The 18426-nt window shown below is 40.6% G+C and overlaps 1 protein-coding gene across 9 annotated transcripts in view; it reads left to right on the forward strand.

Moving 5' to 3' along the window:
• Window positions 1-18426, forward strand: part of LOC138309546 (MYND-type zinc finger-containing chromatin reader ZMYND8-like) — a 63665-nt gene that overhangs the window by 24286 nt on the left and 20953 nt on the right. For 3 of the 9 annotated variants that reach the window (XM_069250775.1, XM_069250777.1, XM_069250776.1), the window contains 13 exons: window positions 449-483; window positions 4047-4163; window positions 4802-4942; window positions 5529-5930; window positions 10270-10436; window positions 10830-10973; window positions 11092-11205; window positions 12057-12149; window positions 12810-12897; window positions 15587-15642; window positions 16413-16493; window positions 16847-16906; window positions 18341-18396. In XM_069250775.1, coding sequence (XP_069106876.1) covers window positions 456-483; window positions 4047-4163; window positions 4802-4942; window positions 5529-5930; window positions 10270-10436; window positions 10830-10973; window positions 11092-11205; window positions 12057-12149; window positions 12810-12897; window positions 15587-15642; window positions 16413-16493; window positions 16847-16906; window positions 18341-18396 — 1547 coding nt within the window. In that variant the 5' untranslated portion in view covers window positions 449-455. Of the gene's footprint in view, window positions 1-448; window positions 484-4046; window positions 4164-4801; window positions 4943-5528; window positions 5931-10269; window positions 10437-10829; window positions 10974-11091; window positions 11206-11451; window positions 11542-12056; window positions 12150-12809; window positions 12898-15586; window positions 15643-16412; window positions 16494-16846; window positions 16907-18340; window positions 18397-18426 lie in introns of those variants that run through there. The other 6 variants (XM_069250778.1, XM_069250781.1, XM_069250779.1 and 3 more) reach the window with 4 other exon arrangements.

Raw genomic sequence — 18426 nt, forward strand, 5'->3', positions numbered from 1 at the left:
TGACTACGTCTTTGTGGACCAAACTGAACCGATACAAATGGTTCATGTCTTGAGGATGACTACGTCTTTGTGGACCAAACTGAACCGATACAAATGGTTCATGTCTTGAGGATGACTACGTCTTTGTGGACCAAACTGAACCGATACAAATGGTTCATGTCTTGAGGATGACTACGTCTTTGTGGACCAAACTGAACCGATACAAATGGTTCATGTCTGGAGGATGACTACGTCTTTGTGGACCAAACTGAACCGATACAAATGGTTCATGTCTGGAGGATGACTACGTCTTTGTGGACCAAACTGAACCGATACAAATGGTTCATGTCTTGAGGATGACTACGTCTTTGTGGACCAAACTGAACCGATACAAATGGTTCATGTCTTGAGGATGACTACGTCTTTAATATTACAATATTTGATTTATTTTAAATTTATTATTTTTCAGATTCAACATGAGCCAGGGACGCCAAGACAATAGAGGTGAGAAAAAAAAACAATAGAAAATTAACTAGGAGCAAAATTTTAAAATGTTGTTTACATGCAGGTACATACAAATCTGAAACAGCTTTAAATTTTTGTTTAGTTATTTACCAATACCGTATTCGCTGTATTTTAGTGCCCCTCCCCTTTTCTGGAGAAAGAGTTGAAGTTGTAAAAACGCCCCCATCTGATGAATTTAAGGATGTTTTACAACATGTGATGCCTCTAATATCAGCATTGTATTCCATATTACATGAACTTGTGAGACTTTTACATGTGAATCATGGCATAATATAAGACTCTTTCATATGTGGATATGGCGGATAGGGATATTCTACCGGAGGGTCACAAAATGTAGTAAAACCTGAGGCTTGCCAAGGAACCTGAGGCTTGCCGAGGGTTCTGCAACATATTGTGATGCCGAGTGTAGAATATCCCTATCCTTCATATCCACTTATATGCCGAGGGTAGAATATCCCTATCCTTCATATCCACTTATGAAAGAGTATTTTTCTTTCATACCTTGACGTTTTATTGCAATTTTACAACTATAATATCCTGCCATTTTGAAACAAATTCGAAGAAATCCACGGCTAGAGGTCAATTTTTCATACATGAAAAATAATGTGATATTTTCAACAAAAATGCTGTTGTTTGAATCTTTTATAGTAAAACTAGTAAAGTTTGTGAAAAAAATTAAAAAATTTATTTGATCTATTTGTTACATAATATATCTCGTCGGTCGCCCCATTAACTTTGTTTATAAATTACAAGTGCAGTATTAAAGACCAGTCCAAAGCATAGTCATATGAACATATGTTTTTATATAACATCATTGGCAGCCTTGTGACACGACGTCAATGATCATGACGTGATGATTTGACGACGCTAATTTTGTCATTATGAACGAATGTACATGTTAATTGCTTCATTTAAAGTTGCATATCTCTGAAATGCTTCGTCCTACGACTTTAATATTTTGTGGACGTGATCTACACACCATGAAGTAAATAAAAATGTGAAAAAATGAAAATGTGATTTTTCCTCATCTGGCCTGGGCCCATTTTGTCAGTCGCCGTCACATATATGAATATGGGATTACCGTTATTTGTTTTCAGTGTAGCTTTTGTACGTTTCTAAAGAAAATGTGCAAATATTCATAGCCTTTAACTGACTTAATTCAAAATATTTGGATAAATTATATACAGGTACTCAACTAACTAATTTGTCAAAAGTATTAAGGGGGAAAATAGGACAGGCTTTGTCATTGGAAAATTTGGACTGAAGTTTAATTAGCTCAGCTTAGATATTTCATATAAATTCCCTCAATTATTAAACTGATTATTGTTTCTTAGCAATTAAAAAAATTAGATAAATATAATGTTTTCTGGTGTCAATAATTATGATTATCATATGATAGCTTAGTTATAATTACTGTAATATAAGCCAATAAGTGCCCAGGGTGCTCAGTAAGTCAGGGGGCGCTTAAAGGAAACACATATGGACTTGCCTTTCATAAATTTATTTTACAAAGTATGCCATAAATCAATTTGCAAAAGATATCAGTCAGAAAACCAACACAGTTTTCATATTTTCAGTCTGCAATTAATTCAAAATATTTATAGTTTGCACTGACATGGACTCAATAACCATGCATGCTTTCTTGTATGATCGATTCCATTGTTACGAGAATAGTCGCTGGCGAAGCAACGTGGGGTCATGACCTCACTTTTGGTGGGAACATATGAATGACTCGATTCCAACAAGCTGTTCAATAAAATTCGTTGACGATGACGGAAGGGTAAAAAATATGTGTATTTTAATAAAAATCATGCAACTGTTGCGAGAATAAATAATATTCATATTCAACAGGAAAAACTGTAAATATAAGGAATATCTATAGATTTTTAATTTATTGAGGTTATGAGGGTATGATGATAATGGAGCCTGTGTAAATTTTATGTAACCCTGTCTGCCGGGGTTACATAATTTACATGTACTCCATTATCATTATACCTCATATAACTACAACAAAATAAAATCTTTTCCTTACGTAAGTGAAACTGAAGCCTAAAAAAGAGAGGGGTCGCTTATAGGAATGTGGGTGCTTATTGAGTCAAATACAGTATGCCACATATAATGAACTGTTAATATTGAGATCTGATATTAGCAGTATATATCTATAGTTACCCCGTTGGGGGCCCCTATCACAGATTCACATTACTAGTCTGACTGGTAGCTGCCAGGGTCCTTGTATACATGTGTTTGTTTGAGCCCCTGGAGAAACTAGAGTATAAGGACTTCAGCACTATAAATAGCTTCTGATCTGGCCATATCCAATAGCCCCTAGCCTGTCTCCTTAGGTTTTGGGTGGCGACTTTTCTTATCGATAACAATTCATTTTCAAGCAATATCAATAGACATAGATTTTCAGATGACAGAGAATACAGAATTATCAATGACCTCAAAAACATGCTGTGTATGCATTAAGAAAAAAGTCGAGGCTTTTAAATAATTTTCACTCAGTATGATTATAATGGATATGTGATTCATATGGATAAATAGTCTGTACCACAGTCTGTATAAAATACTGTATTTGTTGTAGTTATCGGTTATTGTGTTAAATACCCTATTTGTTACCATATTTGTTGTAGTTATGGGTAATTGTGTTATATACCATATTTGTTGTAATTATGGGTAATTGTGGGTGTAATATACTGTATTTGTTGTAGTTATGGATTATTGTGTCAAATACTGTATTTGTTGTAGTTATGGGTTATTGTGTCAAATACTGTATTTGTTGTAGTTATGGGTTATTGTGTCAAAAACTGTATTTGTTGTAGTTATGGGTTATTGTGTCAATTACTGTATTTCATTTAGTTATGGGTTATTGTGTCAAATACTGTATTTGTTGTAGTTATGGGTTATTGGGTCAATAACTGTATTTCTTTTAGTTATGGGTTATTGGGTCAATTACTGTATTTGTTGTAGTTATGGGTTATTGTGTCAAATACTGTATTTGTTGTAGTTATGGGTTATTGTGTCAAATACTGTATTTGTTGTAGTTATGGGTTATTGTGTCAAATACTGTATTTGATGTGAATACCAGATATTCTATAAAATACCGTATTTGATTGTAATTACCACATATTCTGTAAAATACCATATTTGATGTAGCTAATACACTTGCATGTGCATGCATGCAACGTTTATATTTATTGTATCACAAGTGCTTTCGTAAACAGGGTTTTTTTCACCAATGACAATTATAACACTTCTAAATATTTTCCCAATTGAAACCTTATATTTCTAAAAATTAAAGTAATGAACATCAAAGGACCAAACAACTTGCTCATCTGTTGTCACACACTGAGCCTTCAGTTTCACTATGACATAGTCCAGGGGTGGATATAACCTCTTACAGTGATAGTAACCCATAGATTATTGAGGATGATCAATTAAATGGTAAAAGAGCATTATTTGATAGAAAATAAAACGTTATTGTAACCATTACCTCAGAGTTATGAATACTTTTTATCAGCAATTTTTTTTTCTCCATTTAGCAGATTCTATATCCCTTCGTAAACGTCCAGGATTACAGAGATGTGTTACAAAGAAGGAAGCAGAAAAACCAAAAGATGCAGAAAAACCAAAAGAAAAGGAAAAAGAAGTAGAAAAAGGTGTGAAGAAAATTTGTACAAATTATTTTTAGTCTTAAAAAAACTTGATAGTTAAGAATAGTTGAATATTTCTATTTTTGTTTCACAAAAAAATTTAAAGATGCTCCACCGCCGTCAGAGCATAAACGATGTTAATCATTTGAACAATAATTGGTGTTTAATCGTGTATATATATGCCTAATTAACAGAAAAAATAATATAAAATAATTCATTTCGCCTTTGGTGCATGCGTAATCAGTACTTCATTCCATATAGGATATAGTGTCACGGATTTTTTTTCGGGATGCAATTAATTATTTTTCATATTTTTAACTTGAAGTAAAATTAGAAGCTCAAACTTTTCAATGGTGGTAATGGTGTAAAGTAAGTAGCTATTGTAACTGGAGAAAAATACTAAATTGTCTGCTCCGGTTTTTTATAGTGAAAAAAATACCATTTGACAGCGGTGGAGCATCTTTAAAGAGATCTTCAGAAAGTAGAATCATTGAATATTTCTTTTATCTTTTAACCAAAAAAAGGAGATCTTCGGAAAGAAGGAACAAAATATAAAATGTTTAGAAATACTTTGAAAACCAGTTTCACTTTGAGTTAGTAAATTGCAATAATTATTGTTTTTAATTCACTTTATTTCTTTACAGTTGAACAGATCCATGAATCTCCACCGACGGCTGGAGGTCGTGGTATACGGACACGACTTTCCACGGGGAGTATACACATGAATGGTACATACACCGTCGCTGTCGCCAAGGAGATAGAAAACAACCAGAATTTAGGTAAAGGTAAGCCCAGTATATACACAGTGGCCTCGTGGCATAACATGTACCGATAGACTCTATCAAGGATTTATTAGTGAGAAGGATTCGTGTCTGTCTCTTTACACTACTAAACACCACGCGCGACGCCTATGAACCGGTAATACAAACCGTTTTTCTCAACAAGTACTTGTCTTATCGAGTCAAACGAAACACCTATGTAAAGTTTATTAAATTTCACAACGTTTATAACTTGTTTTAAGGACGGAAGATTTAGAGGCTATGTCTTAAACTTTCGTTAAAAAAATACGACAGCTCATGAAATGACGGCTCGCTTCAGAAAGTAAGACGGTAACCCTCGCACCCGCAAGCTACATCAAAGGCTGCGTCGGCGGATATCAAAGGAAAATCAGTCGTCGCCCAACGTCACGGTCACTGCACAAACACAAAAACTCCTGCCTTGTACTCCCCCAAAACCCAGTGTGACTTATCCTTCTCATATACGTCCTTGACTCTATAAAGCATAAAATGTGTATGACCGATTGCAAATTGAAATTCTGTTTGTTTGTAAGCTGACAACTCTTATTTGATCATGCTTGTTTGATTTCTGTAGATCCTGACCTGGATCAGGCAGTCTCTGGCTATGATTCATGGACAGCGGAAGAAAAACTCAAAATGGTGGACTTCGCGGAAAAATTCGGAAACAGAGCAGCTGGGCGCAGGTTCAATGTTGGTGAAGGAAACATACGAAACTGGAGAAAGCAAGAATCTGAACTGATGGCCATGCCGCCGGGCAAAAGGTCAAATCGAGGTAAACAGGCCGCACATCCAAAAATGGAGGAAGAGCTTTTTGTTTGGATTCGTGATCGCAAAGCAGAAGGCATTGATGTGGGTTCGACAGATATCAGAAATTATGCAGTCAAGCTCTGCAAAACCAAGTTCCCAGACCCCAACTTCAAAGCTTCACTTAATTGGTGCTACCTGTTCTTACAACGCCACCATCTTAGACTGCAGAGTATGTTGATTTGAGTGATTACTGACAGTAAAGTTCTGGTCTGTCTTAAAGCTGAGGGAGCTGGGGGCTCAAGAGCCTTTGTCCAATAAGAGGCTGCCTAAAACTGAGAAATGGGAGGTGGGGGCTAAAGAACCTTTGTCCAATAAGAGGCTGCCTAAAGCTGAGAAATGGGAGGTGGGGCTAAAGAACCTTTGTCCAATAAGAGACTGCCTAAAGCTGAGAAATGGGAGCTGGGGGCTCAAGAACCTTTGTCCAATAAGAGGCTGCCTAAAGCTGAGAAATGGGAGGTGGGGGATCAAGAACCTTTGTCCAATAAGAGGCTGCCTAAACCTGACACATGGGGGGTGGGGGCTAAAGAGCCTTTGTCCAATAAGAGGCTGCCTAAAGCTGAGAAATGGGAGGTGGGGGCTAAAGAGCCTTTGTCCAATAAGAGGCTGCCTAAAGCTGAGAAATGGGAGGTGGGGGCTAAAGAACCTTTGTCCAGTAAGATGCTGCCTAAAGCTGAGAAATGGGAGGTGGGGGCTAAAGAACCTTTGTCCAATAAGAGGCTGCCTAAAGCTGAGAAATGGGAGGTGGGGGCTAAAGAACCTTTGTCCAATAAGATGCTGCCTAAAGCTGAGAAATGGGAGGTGGGGGCTAAAGAACCTTTGTCCAATAAGAGGCTGCCTAAAGCTGAGAAATGGGAGGTGGGGGCTAAAGAACCTTTGTCCAATAAGATGCTGCCTAAAGCTGAGAAATGGGAGGTGGGGGCTCAAGAACCTTTGTCCAATAAGAGGTTGCCTAAAGCTGAGAAATGGGAGGTGGGGGCTCAAGAACCTTTGTCCAATAAGAGGCTGCCTAAAGCTGAGAAATGGGAGGTGGGGGCTAAAGAACCTTTGTCCAATAAGAGGCTGCCTAAAGCTGAGAAATGGGAGGTGGGGGCTCAAGAACCTTTGTCCAATAAGAGGCTGCCTAAAGCTGACAGATGGGGGGTGGGGGCTAAAGAGCCTTTGTCCAATAAGAGGCTGCCTAAAGCTGAGAAATGGGAGGTGGAGGCTAAAGAGCCTTTGTCCAATAAGAGGTTGCCTAAAGCTGAGAAATGGGAGGTGGGGGCTCAAGAGCCTTTGTCCAATAAGAGGCTGCCTAAAGCTGAGAGATGGGAGGTGGGGGCTAAAGAACCTTTGTCCAATAAGAGGCTGCCTAAAGCTGAGAAATGGGAGGTGGGGGCTCAAGAACCTTTGTCCAATAAGAGGCTGCCTAAAGCTGAGAAATGGGAGGTGGGGGCTCAAGCACCTTTGTCCAATAAGAGGCTGCCTAAAGCTGAGAAATGGGAGGTGGGGGCTCAAGAACCTTTGTCCAATAAGAGGCTGCTGAAGCTGAGAAATGGGAGGTGGGGGCTCAAGAACCTTTGTCCAATAAGAGGCTGCCTAAAGCTGAGAAATGGGAGGTGGGGGATCAAGAACCTTTGTCCAATAAGAGGCTGCCTAAAGCTGAGAAATGGGAGGTGGGGGATCAAGAACCTTTGTCCAATAAGAGGCTGCCTAAAGCTGAGAAATGGGAGGTGGGGGCTCAAGAACCTTTGTCCAATAAGAGGCTGCCTAAAGCTGAGAAATGGGAGGTGGGGGATCAAGAACCTTTGTCCAATAAGAGGCTGCCTAAAGCTGAGAAATGGGAGGTGGGGGATCAAGAACCTTTGTCCAATAAGAGGCTGCCTAAAGCTGAGAAATGGGAGGTGGGGGCTCAAGAACCTTTGTCCAATAAGAGGCTGCCTAAAGCTGAGAAATGGGAGGTGGGGGCTCAAGAACCTTTGTCCAATAAGAGGCTGCCTAAAGCTGAGAAATGGGAGGTGGGGGATCAAGAACCTTTGTCCAATAAGAGGCTGCCTAAAGCTGAGAAATGGGAGGTGGGGGCTCAAGAACCTTTGTCCAATAAGAGGCTGCCTAAAGCTGAGAAATGGGAGGTGGGGGCTCAAGCACCTTTGTCCAATAAGAGGCTGCCTAAAGCTGAGAAATGGGAGGTGGGGGCTCAAGAACCTTTGTCCAATAAGAGGCTGCTGAAGCTGAGAAATGGGAGGTGGGGGCTCAAGAACCTTTGTCCAATAAGAGGCTGCCTAAAGCTGAGAAATGGGAGGTGGGGGATCAAGAACCTTTGTCCAATAAGAGGCTGCCTAAAGCTGAGAAATGGGAGGTGGGGGATCAAGAACTTTTGTCCAATAAGAGGCTGCCTAAAGCTGAGAAATGGGAGGTGGGGGATCAAGAACCTTTGTCCAATAAGAGGCTGCCTAAAGCTGAGAAATGGGAGGTGGGGGATCAAGAACCTTTGTCCAATAAGAGGCTGCCTAAAGCTGAGAAATGGGAGGTGGGGGATCAAGAACCTTTGTCCAATAAGAGGCTGCCTAAAGCTGAGAAATGGGAGGTGGGGGCTCAAGAACCTTTGTCCAATAAGAGGCTGCCTAAAGCTGAGAAATGGGAGGTGGGGGCTCAAGAACCTTTGTCCAATAAGAGGCTGCCTAAAGCTGAGAAATGGGAGGTGGGGGCTCAAGAACCTTTGTCCAATAAGAGGCTGCCTAAAGCTGAGAAATGGGAGGTGGGGGCTCAAGAACCTTTTTCCAATAAGAGGCTGCCTAAAGCTGAGGAAAGCCTTTTGTCCAATAAGAGGCTGCCTAAAGCTGAGAAATGGGAGATGGGGGCTAAAGAGCCTTTGTCCAATAAGAGGCTGCCTAAAGCTGAGAAATGGGAGGTGGGGGCTAAAGAACCTTTGTCCAATAAGAGGGTGCCTAAAGCTGACAGATGGGGGTAGGGGGTCAAGGAAGGGCTATGAAGCCGTTGTCCAATAAGGAGCTGCCTAAAGCTGAGAAATGGGAGGTGGGGGCTCAAGAACCTTTTTCCAATAAGAGGCTGCCTAAAGCTGAGAAATGGGAGATGGAGGCTAAAGAGCCTTTGTCCAATAAGAGGCTGCCTAAAGCTGAGAAATGGGAGATGGGGGCTAAAGAGCCTTTGTCCAATAAGAGGCTGCCTAAAGCTGAGAAATGGGAGGTGGGGGCTAAAGAACCTTTGTCCAATAAGAGGGTGCCTAAAGCTGACAGATGGGGGTAGGGGGTCAAGGAAGGGCTATGAAGCCTTTGTCCAATAAGGAGCTGCCTTAATGCAGAGAGAAGTGAGGTGGGGGGAGTAAAGAGGTAATGTTCTGGTCAGTCATAATGCTGAGAGATGGTGGGTGGGGGGTGGGTGGGGCTAAAGAGCTTTTGTCCAATAAGGGGGTTGCCTTAAAGTTGAAAGAGGGGGAAGGGGAGTGAAGGTTATGTTATGCTCTGCCTTAAAGCTGAGAGAAACATGTGAGTGGGGGTTGGAAAAGGGCTATGGAGCAATACAGGGTTAAGTTGAGAGAAGTTAGGGGAGAGAGGTCATGTTACGCTCTACCTTAAAATTGAGAGAACTAGGGAGAGTCAAAACTGTCGTATTGTGCGCTGTCTTTTTACATCATGTTATGTGTCATGGTCGTCACCTTGAAAAAGAGACATGAGTTGCCACTAGGTTAAAGTTATTGCCATGAAAGTGAGGACGAATATGGTGTTGTAAGTCCCGCATCTGTATCTTCTTGTCCCATCCCGTCCCACTTTAGTAGATAGAGTCTAGGTGGGGACAGTTATGCCCTATAGAGGTTTAAGGAGCCTCAGATCTCTTAGTCTTGGTCCTCGGAGACTTATCGGTTAAATTTAGCATCAGTCTGTCAAGTGAATATAGGGATAAATCGATTGTATAATGTTAAAAGTATCCGCTTGTCAGCATCAAGCTTGCTGAATGCTAACCTGTCAAAATCTCACTTTGTTGAGCACAGGTTGTGGGTTAAACAGAATATTTGAGACACTCTTATTAAAGTCCTGTAAGTTGATTGATTGATTGATTAGATTAATTGATATAATGTCTTCTTCAATTTATCTATGTCCATGTTTCAAGTTTCCTAAGTTTCGCTATGACCAATTTGTCAAAAGTTGTCAACATAAAGTACAAGATCAATGGAAACTATAAGTTACTGATGCTGCTAGAAATATTGCATAAAAGCTGCAAAAGATTTCTGACATGTATTATTACATCTGAGGATCATTGTTTTATAAAGTTGCAAAACAGGCATACATGGTATATACCATACTGTACTGTAAAACAGATATATATGGTATATACCATACTGTACTGTAACAAGGTGCCAACCAAGATTAATTGATGGCATTTGGAAGAAGTCAAAAATATTTGTATCAACCATTTAGTCACCAAGTTATAATGAAAGTGTGAAGAAACATTCAGGAATTATTTGAAAGAAAAAGACCAACATATTGTATTTCTATTGAATCTTATATTCATAGAGCCAATCACTCCACCCTCATCAGCCTCCAGTACTCCTACAGCAACCCCGAGTGGCAGCGGGAGGAAACGTACACAGACTGTGGAGGGGATCCACGCCCAGGGCCCTGGGGGCCACACGGTGCCACCCAAACGCCGCAAAATTGGACGAAACGATGGATCAGGGGAGGTATATGTCGCGTAATGTTTGATATCACATTCTGCAGCAATTTTCTCAGAGATAGAATAACAATCATTGTCAAAAAGATGCTTAGAATACAGGGAAGGGTCTTTGCTTGCAATTTTTTAAGGACGTGTCATTATTTGATTCAGTAAGCTAAGAAAGTATAACAAGAATCAACTTTTGATAAAACAAGAACGTTATGGTCAGTCATGACTTAAAAAGGGTATGGTTTTTCATAAAACTCTCCACTATCAAACCTGGCACATCCTTACATGTCCTAATGGCTGTTCATAGGATGTAAAACTAAGTAAATCAATTGCTACAAATGTGTTTATCTTCAATAGAAATAGTTACCTATACCCTGTATTTATTTACAGCTTGTCTTGTTTATTATTACAGGATAATAGAAACGATTACTTCTGCTGGCTCTGTCACAAGGAGGGAACAGTGATCTGTTGTGAACTGTGTCCTCGTGTGTACCATACAAAATGTCTCAACCTCGGACTCAAGCTTCCAAAAGACTGGGTCTGTCCGGAGTGTGAAGTAAGTATCTCGGACACAAGATTCCCATTGACCTTAATGAATAAATAATCTCAATAATATTTTGTCTTTTCTTGTAATAACACAGGCTACTGACACATTTTCATGTTTGTTTTTACAGAAAATAATGCGAGCAGAGTGTATTGATACGCGTTCTAAGGCGATGTCGATGATCAGCATAGATACACTGTGTACGCTGCTGAAGTATGCTTTAGAAAGGATGACGCACCAAGGGGTAAGTTGTATGGAGCGTGATATCAGTATAGATACACTGTGTACACTGCTGAAGTATGCCATATAAAGGATACAGCACCAAGGGGTAAGTTGTATGGAGCGTGATATCAGTATAGATACGCTGTGTACACTGCTGAAGTATGATCTAGAAAGGATGACGCACCAAGGGGTAAGTTGTATGGAGCGTGATATCAGTATAGATACACTGTGTACACTGCTGAAGTATGCTATAGAAAGGATAAAGCACCAAGGGGTAAGTTGTATGGAGCGTGATATCAGTATAGATACGCTGTGTACACTGCTGAAGTATGATCTAGAAAGGATGACGCACCAAGGGGTAAGTTGTTTGGAGCGTGATATCAGTATAGATACACTGTTGTGTGCACTACTGAAGTATGTTCTAGAAAGGATGACACAAAGTTGTGGAGTGTGATATCAGTATAGATACACTGTGTACACTGCAGAAGTATGCTCTAGAAAGGATGACGCACCAAGGAGTATGTTGTGTGAATTGGAGCACAATATCAGCATACTGTTTTGTAAATTATATATATATACAACCATGACTTTAGTGAGTTATCAAATGATGCGAATTTGGGTGAAAACATCATTTTAGCAAAATTGAAACCCCCAGTAATATTGCTGTATGGGGTATAATTTCAGAATAGATATGCTGTTTAATTTTCTGAAATTTACTCCAAAAATGAAAACTTATAGTTTTGTGGCAGATATGATATCAAATTATATGTTTCCTCTGTACTGTTTACACAATTATTGATGATTTCATCTGTTTTGTAGAGTAACCTGTTGACCTATTTTACATCATTATTGATGATGCCATCTGTTTTGTAGAGTGACCCCTTCACGAAGCCTGTTGACCTCAGTGCTGTTCCCTACTACACAGACTATATCTACAATGCTATGGACCTTGGCCAGTTAGAAAGGGTAGAGTATTACTTGAGTTGATTTAAACTTTGTTTTTGTCAGCAAATTGTCAGTATAATTTGTTTTGAAGGTGTCTTATCAATCTACTTGCTCCAGTGAGGTCAATATTTGTATGGTGTTTTAGTCTATTGAAAGTTAATGTCATTTAGGACTGAAACATAATCTTTGAAAAAACCTCAGTGAGATTACATTTTCATTCATGACTACTTAATTTCATGATTCTGTTTCAAAGCATTTTTGCAGAGATCAAGTTTCCCAGACTTGAAATTGAATGGGCATACAATGTACTTTTGAATGTAATTGTGCAAGAGTTGTGGAAGATGTTAGTTTGCGTAGATAAACTTCTGTGAATTTACTTTGATAGCAAGATACACGAAAAAAAATTGCACACGATAAAAGGTTGTACATTATACAATTTATTTATTAGACCCAGTTTCACAAATATTCCTCAACTTTATGGAAATTCCTTTACTTGATATTTGCCATCGTAAAGCATTTGTTAAGGGGAAAACAAATGTTTAGTACTCATCCACCCCTGAATTTTTATAATGGACTCTCCCAGGTCTTGAAAAGGAAGATTTCAAATGTGACTTCAAGGGTGAATATGGAACTTTAAAAATGATCTATTTATATGGGCAATAGTAAACTCTAATTTTTCAGAACATCAAAAAGAAACTGTATGGATGTACTGAGGCGTTTTTGGCGGACGCGAAGTGGATCCTTCATAACTGTATAATCTTCAATGGCAGTGAGTATTGATTTCATGACAGCAAAATGTCAAACTATGTTGAGTTATATCTCTTTACAAGAACTCTTTGCTATTGTGATTTTGTGATAATAGTGGTTCGCTCATGAAGATATAAAATGTTAATGATGACATCTTAAATAACTTTATATTGATTCCTATGGTGCCTCACTTTGTCAATCATAATTGGAATTAACTGTAAAGTTCTATGATCTTATCTAGGTACAGGAACATATTTCATTGATGGATTAATGTGTCATATGAATGGAAAGTGTTAAAACAAAGTACAGGTATATTTCAAATCCTTTTTAGCTCACCTGGTCCGAAGGACCAAGGTGAGCTTATGCCATACCGTGGCGTCCGTCGTCCGTCATCCGTCGTCCGTCCGTCCGTCCATCCGTCAACAATCGACTTCTTCTCCATAACCGCAGGTCGGATTTCAACAAAATTTGGCTGGTAGCATCCTTATGGGCTACTAACTGAAAATTGTACAAATGATGGGGCTGACCCCCCAGGGGCCTGAGGGGCGGGGCCAAAAGGGGTCAATTTGGCTATTTCCATATAAACGACTTCTTCTCTGAAACCAAGCATGGGATAGCACCCATAATGCAATGGTAGCATCCTTATAGGGTGGGGATTCAAAATTGTACAAATGATGGGGCTGACCCCCCGGGGGCCTGAGGGGCGGGGTCAAATGGGGTCCATTTGGCTATTTCCATATAAACGACTTCTTCTCTGAAACCAAGCATGGGATAGCACCCATAATGCAATGGTAGCATCCTTATAGGGTGGGGATTCAAAATTGTACAAATGATGGGGCTGACCCCCCGGGGGCCTGAGGGGCGGGGTCAAATGGGGTCAATTTGGCTATTTCCATATAAACGACTTCTTCTCTGAAACTAAGCATGAGATAGCACTCATAATGCAATGGTAGTATCGTTATAGGGTAGGGATTAAAAATTGTACAAATGATGATGGGGCTGACCCCCCGGGGGCCTGAGGGGCGGGGTCAAAAGGGGTCAATTTGGCTATTTCCATATAAACGACTTCTTCTCTGAAACCAAGCATGGGATAGCACCCATAATGCAATGGTAGCATCCTTATAGGGTGGGGATTCAAAATTGTACAAATGATGGGGCTGACCCCCGGGGGCCTGAGGGGCGGGGTCAAATGGGGTCAATTTGGCTATTTCCATATAAACGACTTCTTCTCTGAAACTAAGCATGAGATAGCACTCATAATGCAATGGTAGTATCTTTATAGGTTGGGGATTCAAAATTGTACAAATGATGTGGCTGACCCCCGGGGGGCCTGAGGGGCGGGGTCAAAAGGGTTCAATTTGGCTATTTCCATATAAACGACTTCTTCTCTGAAACCAAGCATGGGATAGCACCCATAATGCAATGGTAGCATCCTTATAGGGTGGGGATTCAAAATTGTACAAATGATGGGGCTGACCCCCCGGGGGCCTGAGGGGCGGGGTCAAATGGGGTCAATTTGGCTATTTCCATATAAACGACTTCTTCTCTGAAACTAAGCATGAGATAGCACTCATAATGCAATGGTAGTATCTTTATAGGTTGGGGATTCAAAATTGTACAAATGATGGGGCTGACCCCCGGGGGGCCTGAGGGGCGGGGTCAAAAGGGTTCAATTTGGCTATTTCCATATAAACGACTTCTTCTCTGAAACCAAGCATGGGATAGCACCCATAATGCAATGGTAGCATCCTTATAGGATGGGGATTCAAAATTGTACAAATGATTGGGCTGACCCCCAGGGGGCCTGAGGGGCGGGGTCAAAAGGGGCCAATTTGGCTATTTCCATATAAACGACTTCTTCTCTGAAACTAAGCATGGTATAGCACCCATAATGCAATGGTAGCATCTTTATAGGGTGGGGATTCAAAATTGTGCAAATGATGGGGCTGACCCCCAGGGGGCCTGAGGGGCGGGGTCGAAAGTGGCCAATTTTGCTATTTCCATATAAACGACTTCTTCTCTGAAACTAAGCACGGTATAGCACCCATAATACAATGGTAGTATCCTTATAGTGTGGGAAGTCAAAATTGTGCAAATGATAGGGCTGACCCCCTGGGGGCCTGAGGGGCGGGGTCAAAAGTGGTCAATTTCCATATAAATGACTTTTTCTCTGCAACTTAACATGGGATTACGCTCATAATGCAATGGTTACATCCTTATAGGGTTTGATTCAAAATTTTGCAAATGATGGGGCTGACCCCCCCGGGGGCCTGAAGGGTGGGGTCAAAAGGGGTCAATTTAGCTATTTCCATATAAACGACTTCTTCTCTGCAACTAAGAATGGAAGAGCACTTATAATGCAATGGTAGCATCCTTATAGGGTTGGGATTTGAAATTGTACAAATGATAGGGCTGACCCCCGGGGCCTTAGACGGCAATAGATGCGAGGTCAAAAGGTCAATTAGGCTACTATTTTCATATAAATTACTTTGTCTCTGAACCTATGTATTGGATAGCATATTTGTATGGTATCAATAGCATCATTGTATGGTTGTGATTCAAAATTAAACTTTGGGAGTCAATTTTGCTTAATTTTCTTATTGTCTGAGTCTTGTGATAATTACTAACAAAAAACCAGGTGAGCGATACAGGCCCTCTGGGCCTCTTGTTATTAAATTTGAATACATTTTATGGGGTTTTTTTCTCTGTAGCTCATCATAAACTGACAAGTAGTGCCAAGATGATCATAAAGATTTGTAAACATGAGGTAGGTATTGTCTTTATTTATGGCCTCAGAGTCACAGACAAAATAATTAACAAGTAAATTCCCCAGGTGCTTAAATACTTGTAGAAAAACATTGAAAAATATACACGATTGCTGTCAAGTGCCCTGACCAGAAATTGAACCAGGGTCGTTGGTATGAAAAACTACAGCTCCACTGACTGAGCCAAAGAAGCATGCTCCGTCAGCTGAGTGACAGAGACCGTATTTTACACTATGTACAACATTACTATGAAAACAAAATAACTTTTGGCTATTGACAGGACCAAGTCTAGAAATATATACCGTATTCGCTGTAATTAGCGCCCTTCCCTCAATAAGTCCCCATCCCCTTTACTGGAGAAAAGATGAAGTTGTATAAACGCCCCTTTCAATGGATTTCATAATGTTTTACAACATGTGATGCCTCTAACATCAGCATTGTATCCCATGTTGCATGAACTTGTGAGTCTTTTACATGTGAATCGGGACATTATTATGCATCTCAATGGATAAAAGACATATGAATGTTTACTGTAACAGATTAATGTACCATGAGTACAAAAAGATTTGACATATTGCTTATTTTTTCGTCCACAACTTACATTTTGGTTCATTAATATGCGCCCCCCTTTTTACAATTATTTAAGCGCCCTGGGCGCTAATTTCGGTGAATATGGTAGTTATTTCTACCTTTCTGTGCAGAATTGTGATGTTTTTACCTATATATATAATTTATACAAGATCTAATTTTTAGACAAAATTTCTTTTCTCAGATGAATGAAATTGAGTTGTGTCCTGACTGTTATTGGAATTCCTGTGTACGAAAGAATGACGAGTGGTTCAGCGAAACTTGTGTAAGTATTTCTGTAGATTATCAGTATATTTTTAGCAAAAAAAAATCAACTATTTTATTCAACTTAAATTGCAAGAGCAATAATTTTTAAAAGCTAGATTTATAATTATAAGCATTTCCTAAATATTGGTTGTAAATGTAATTATAATCCATACAAAATTGATTTATTTAATCCAAATTGAATTTTCCTGGAAAATTTAATGGAGGTTTGTTTGAATCAAGTATAGAATTTCCTCATGTCAAGACAAAAACATCAGTCAGTTTCAGTTGAAATTTTTTGCAGATAATTAAGAATAAAGGAAGGTAATAATCTAGCACATAGAAAAGATATAATATGGGTGTTTATTATTGCAGAGGACTCCTCACACACTTGTCTGGGCCAAACTCAAAGGCTACCCATTCTGGCCGGCAAAGGTAAGTACTGACCAAAAACAAGGTAAACACTAAGTGTAGACGGTAAGGCGACGGGGAGGGGGGTGTAGACGGTAAGGCGAGGTAATCACTTGTACAGTGGGGGGCTGTAGACGGTACTGCGAGGTAATCACTTGTACAGTGTGGGGGGGGGATGTAGACGGTACTGCGAGGTAATCACTTGTACAGGGGGGGGGGGTGTAGACGGTACTGCGAGGTAATCACTTGTACAGGGGGGGGGGGGGGGTGTAGACGGTACTGCGAGGTAATCACTTGTACAGGGGGGGGGGGGGGTGTAGACGGTACTGCGAGGTAATCACTTGTACAGGGGGGGGGGTGTAGACGGTACTGCGAGGTAATCACTTGTACAGGGGGGGGGGGGGTTGTAGACGGTACTGCGAGGTAATCACTTGTAGGGGGGGGGGGGTGTAGACGGTACTGCGAGGTAATCACTTGTGGAGGGGGGGGGGGGGGTGTAGACGGTACTGCGAGGTAATCACTTGTACAGGGGGGGGGGGTAGACGGTACTGCGAGGTAATCACTTGTACAGGGGGGGGGGGTAGACGGTACTGCGAGGTAATCACTTGTACAGGGGGGGGGGGTGTAGACGGTACTGCGAGGTAATCACTTGTACAGGGGGGGGGGGTGTAGACGGTACTGCGAGGTAATCACTTGTACAGGGGGGGGGGGGTGTAGACGGTACTGCGAGGTAATCACTTGTGGAGGGGGGGGGGGTGTAGACGGTACTGCGAGGTAATCACTTGTACAGGGGGGGGGGGTGTAGACGGTACTGCGAGGTAATCACTTGTACAGGGGGGGGGGGGGGGACGGTACTGCGAGGTAATCACTTGTACAGGGGGGGGGGGGACGGTACTGCGAGGTAACACTTGTACTGCGGGGGGGTAATCACTTGTACTGCGAGGTAATCACTTGTACGGGAGGGGGGGGGGTTCATTTCAACATTATCACAGGAACGTTGTTATGTATCAAGATTGTTACCGTCTTTGACAATGAATGCAGCTCATACTGATGATGTTACATCATTGTCTAGTGAATCAGCAGGATAATCCTGTGTCAAGTATGGGAGAGATAGTCATCTTTCCCTAGCAACCACAGCAAAACCCTGTAACATATGGGAAAAAACATTCTCAATGAACTTGTGCTTAATTCTTCCCAGTCTCTAAGAGTGCTAGATTCTGCTTCTGCATAGTGCTCAGCATTAAGGGCATTTGGACAACTGGCTTGCCCATTATCAGTATACAGTCAAATCTGTCTTAAGCGACCATTCAATGGAAATTGAAAAGTGGTCTATTAATAGAGAGTGGTCTCTTAATAGAGAGTGGTCTCTTAGTAGAGTAGCTCAGGTTAACGAGGATATATGGCTGTTAAACCTAATAAAACAAACAATTAAAACTCTTCATTTGTTAATTTTTACAGGCCCTGAGAGAAGAAGATGACCAGGTGGATGTGAGATTCTTCGGCGCTCATGACAGGTATATCTTACAATTCACTAAAGGTACTGA

The sequence above is a fragment of the Argopecten irradians genome, chromosome 15, assembly GCF_041381155.1.
Source record: "Argopecten irradians isolate NY chromosome 15, Ai_NY, whole genome shotgun sequence".
NCBI lineage: Eukaryota > Metazoa > Mollusca > Bivalvia > Pectinida > Pectinidae > Argopecten > Argopecten irradians.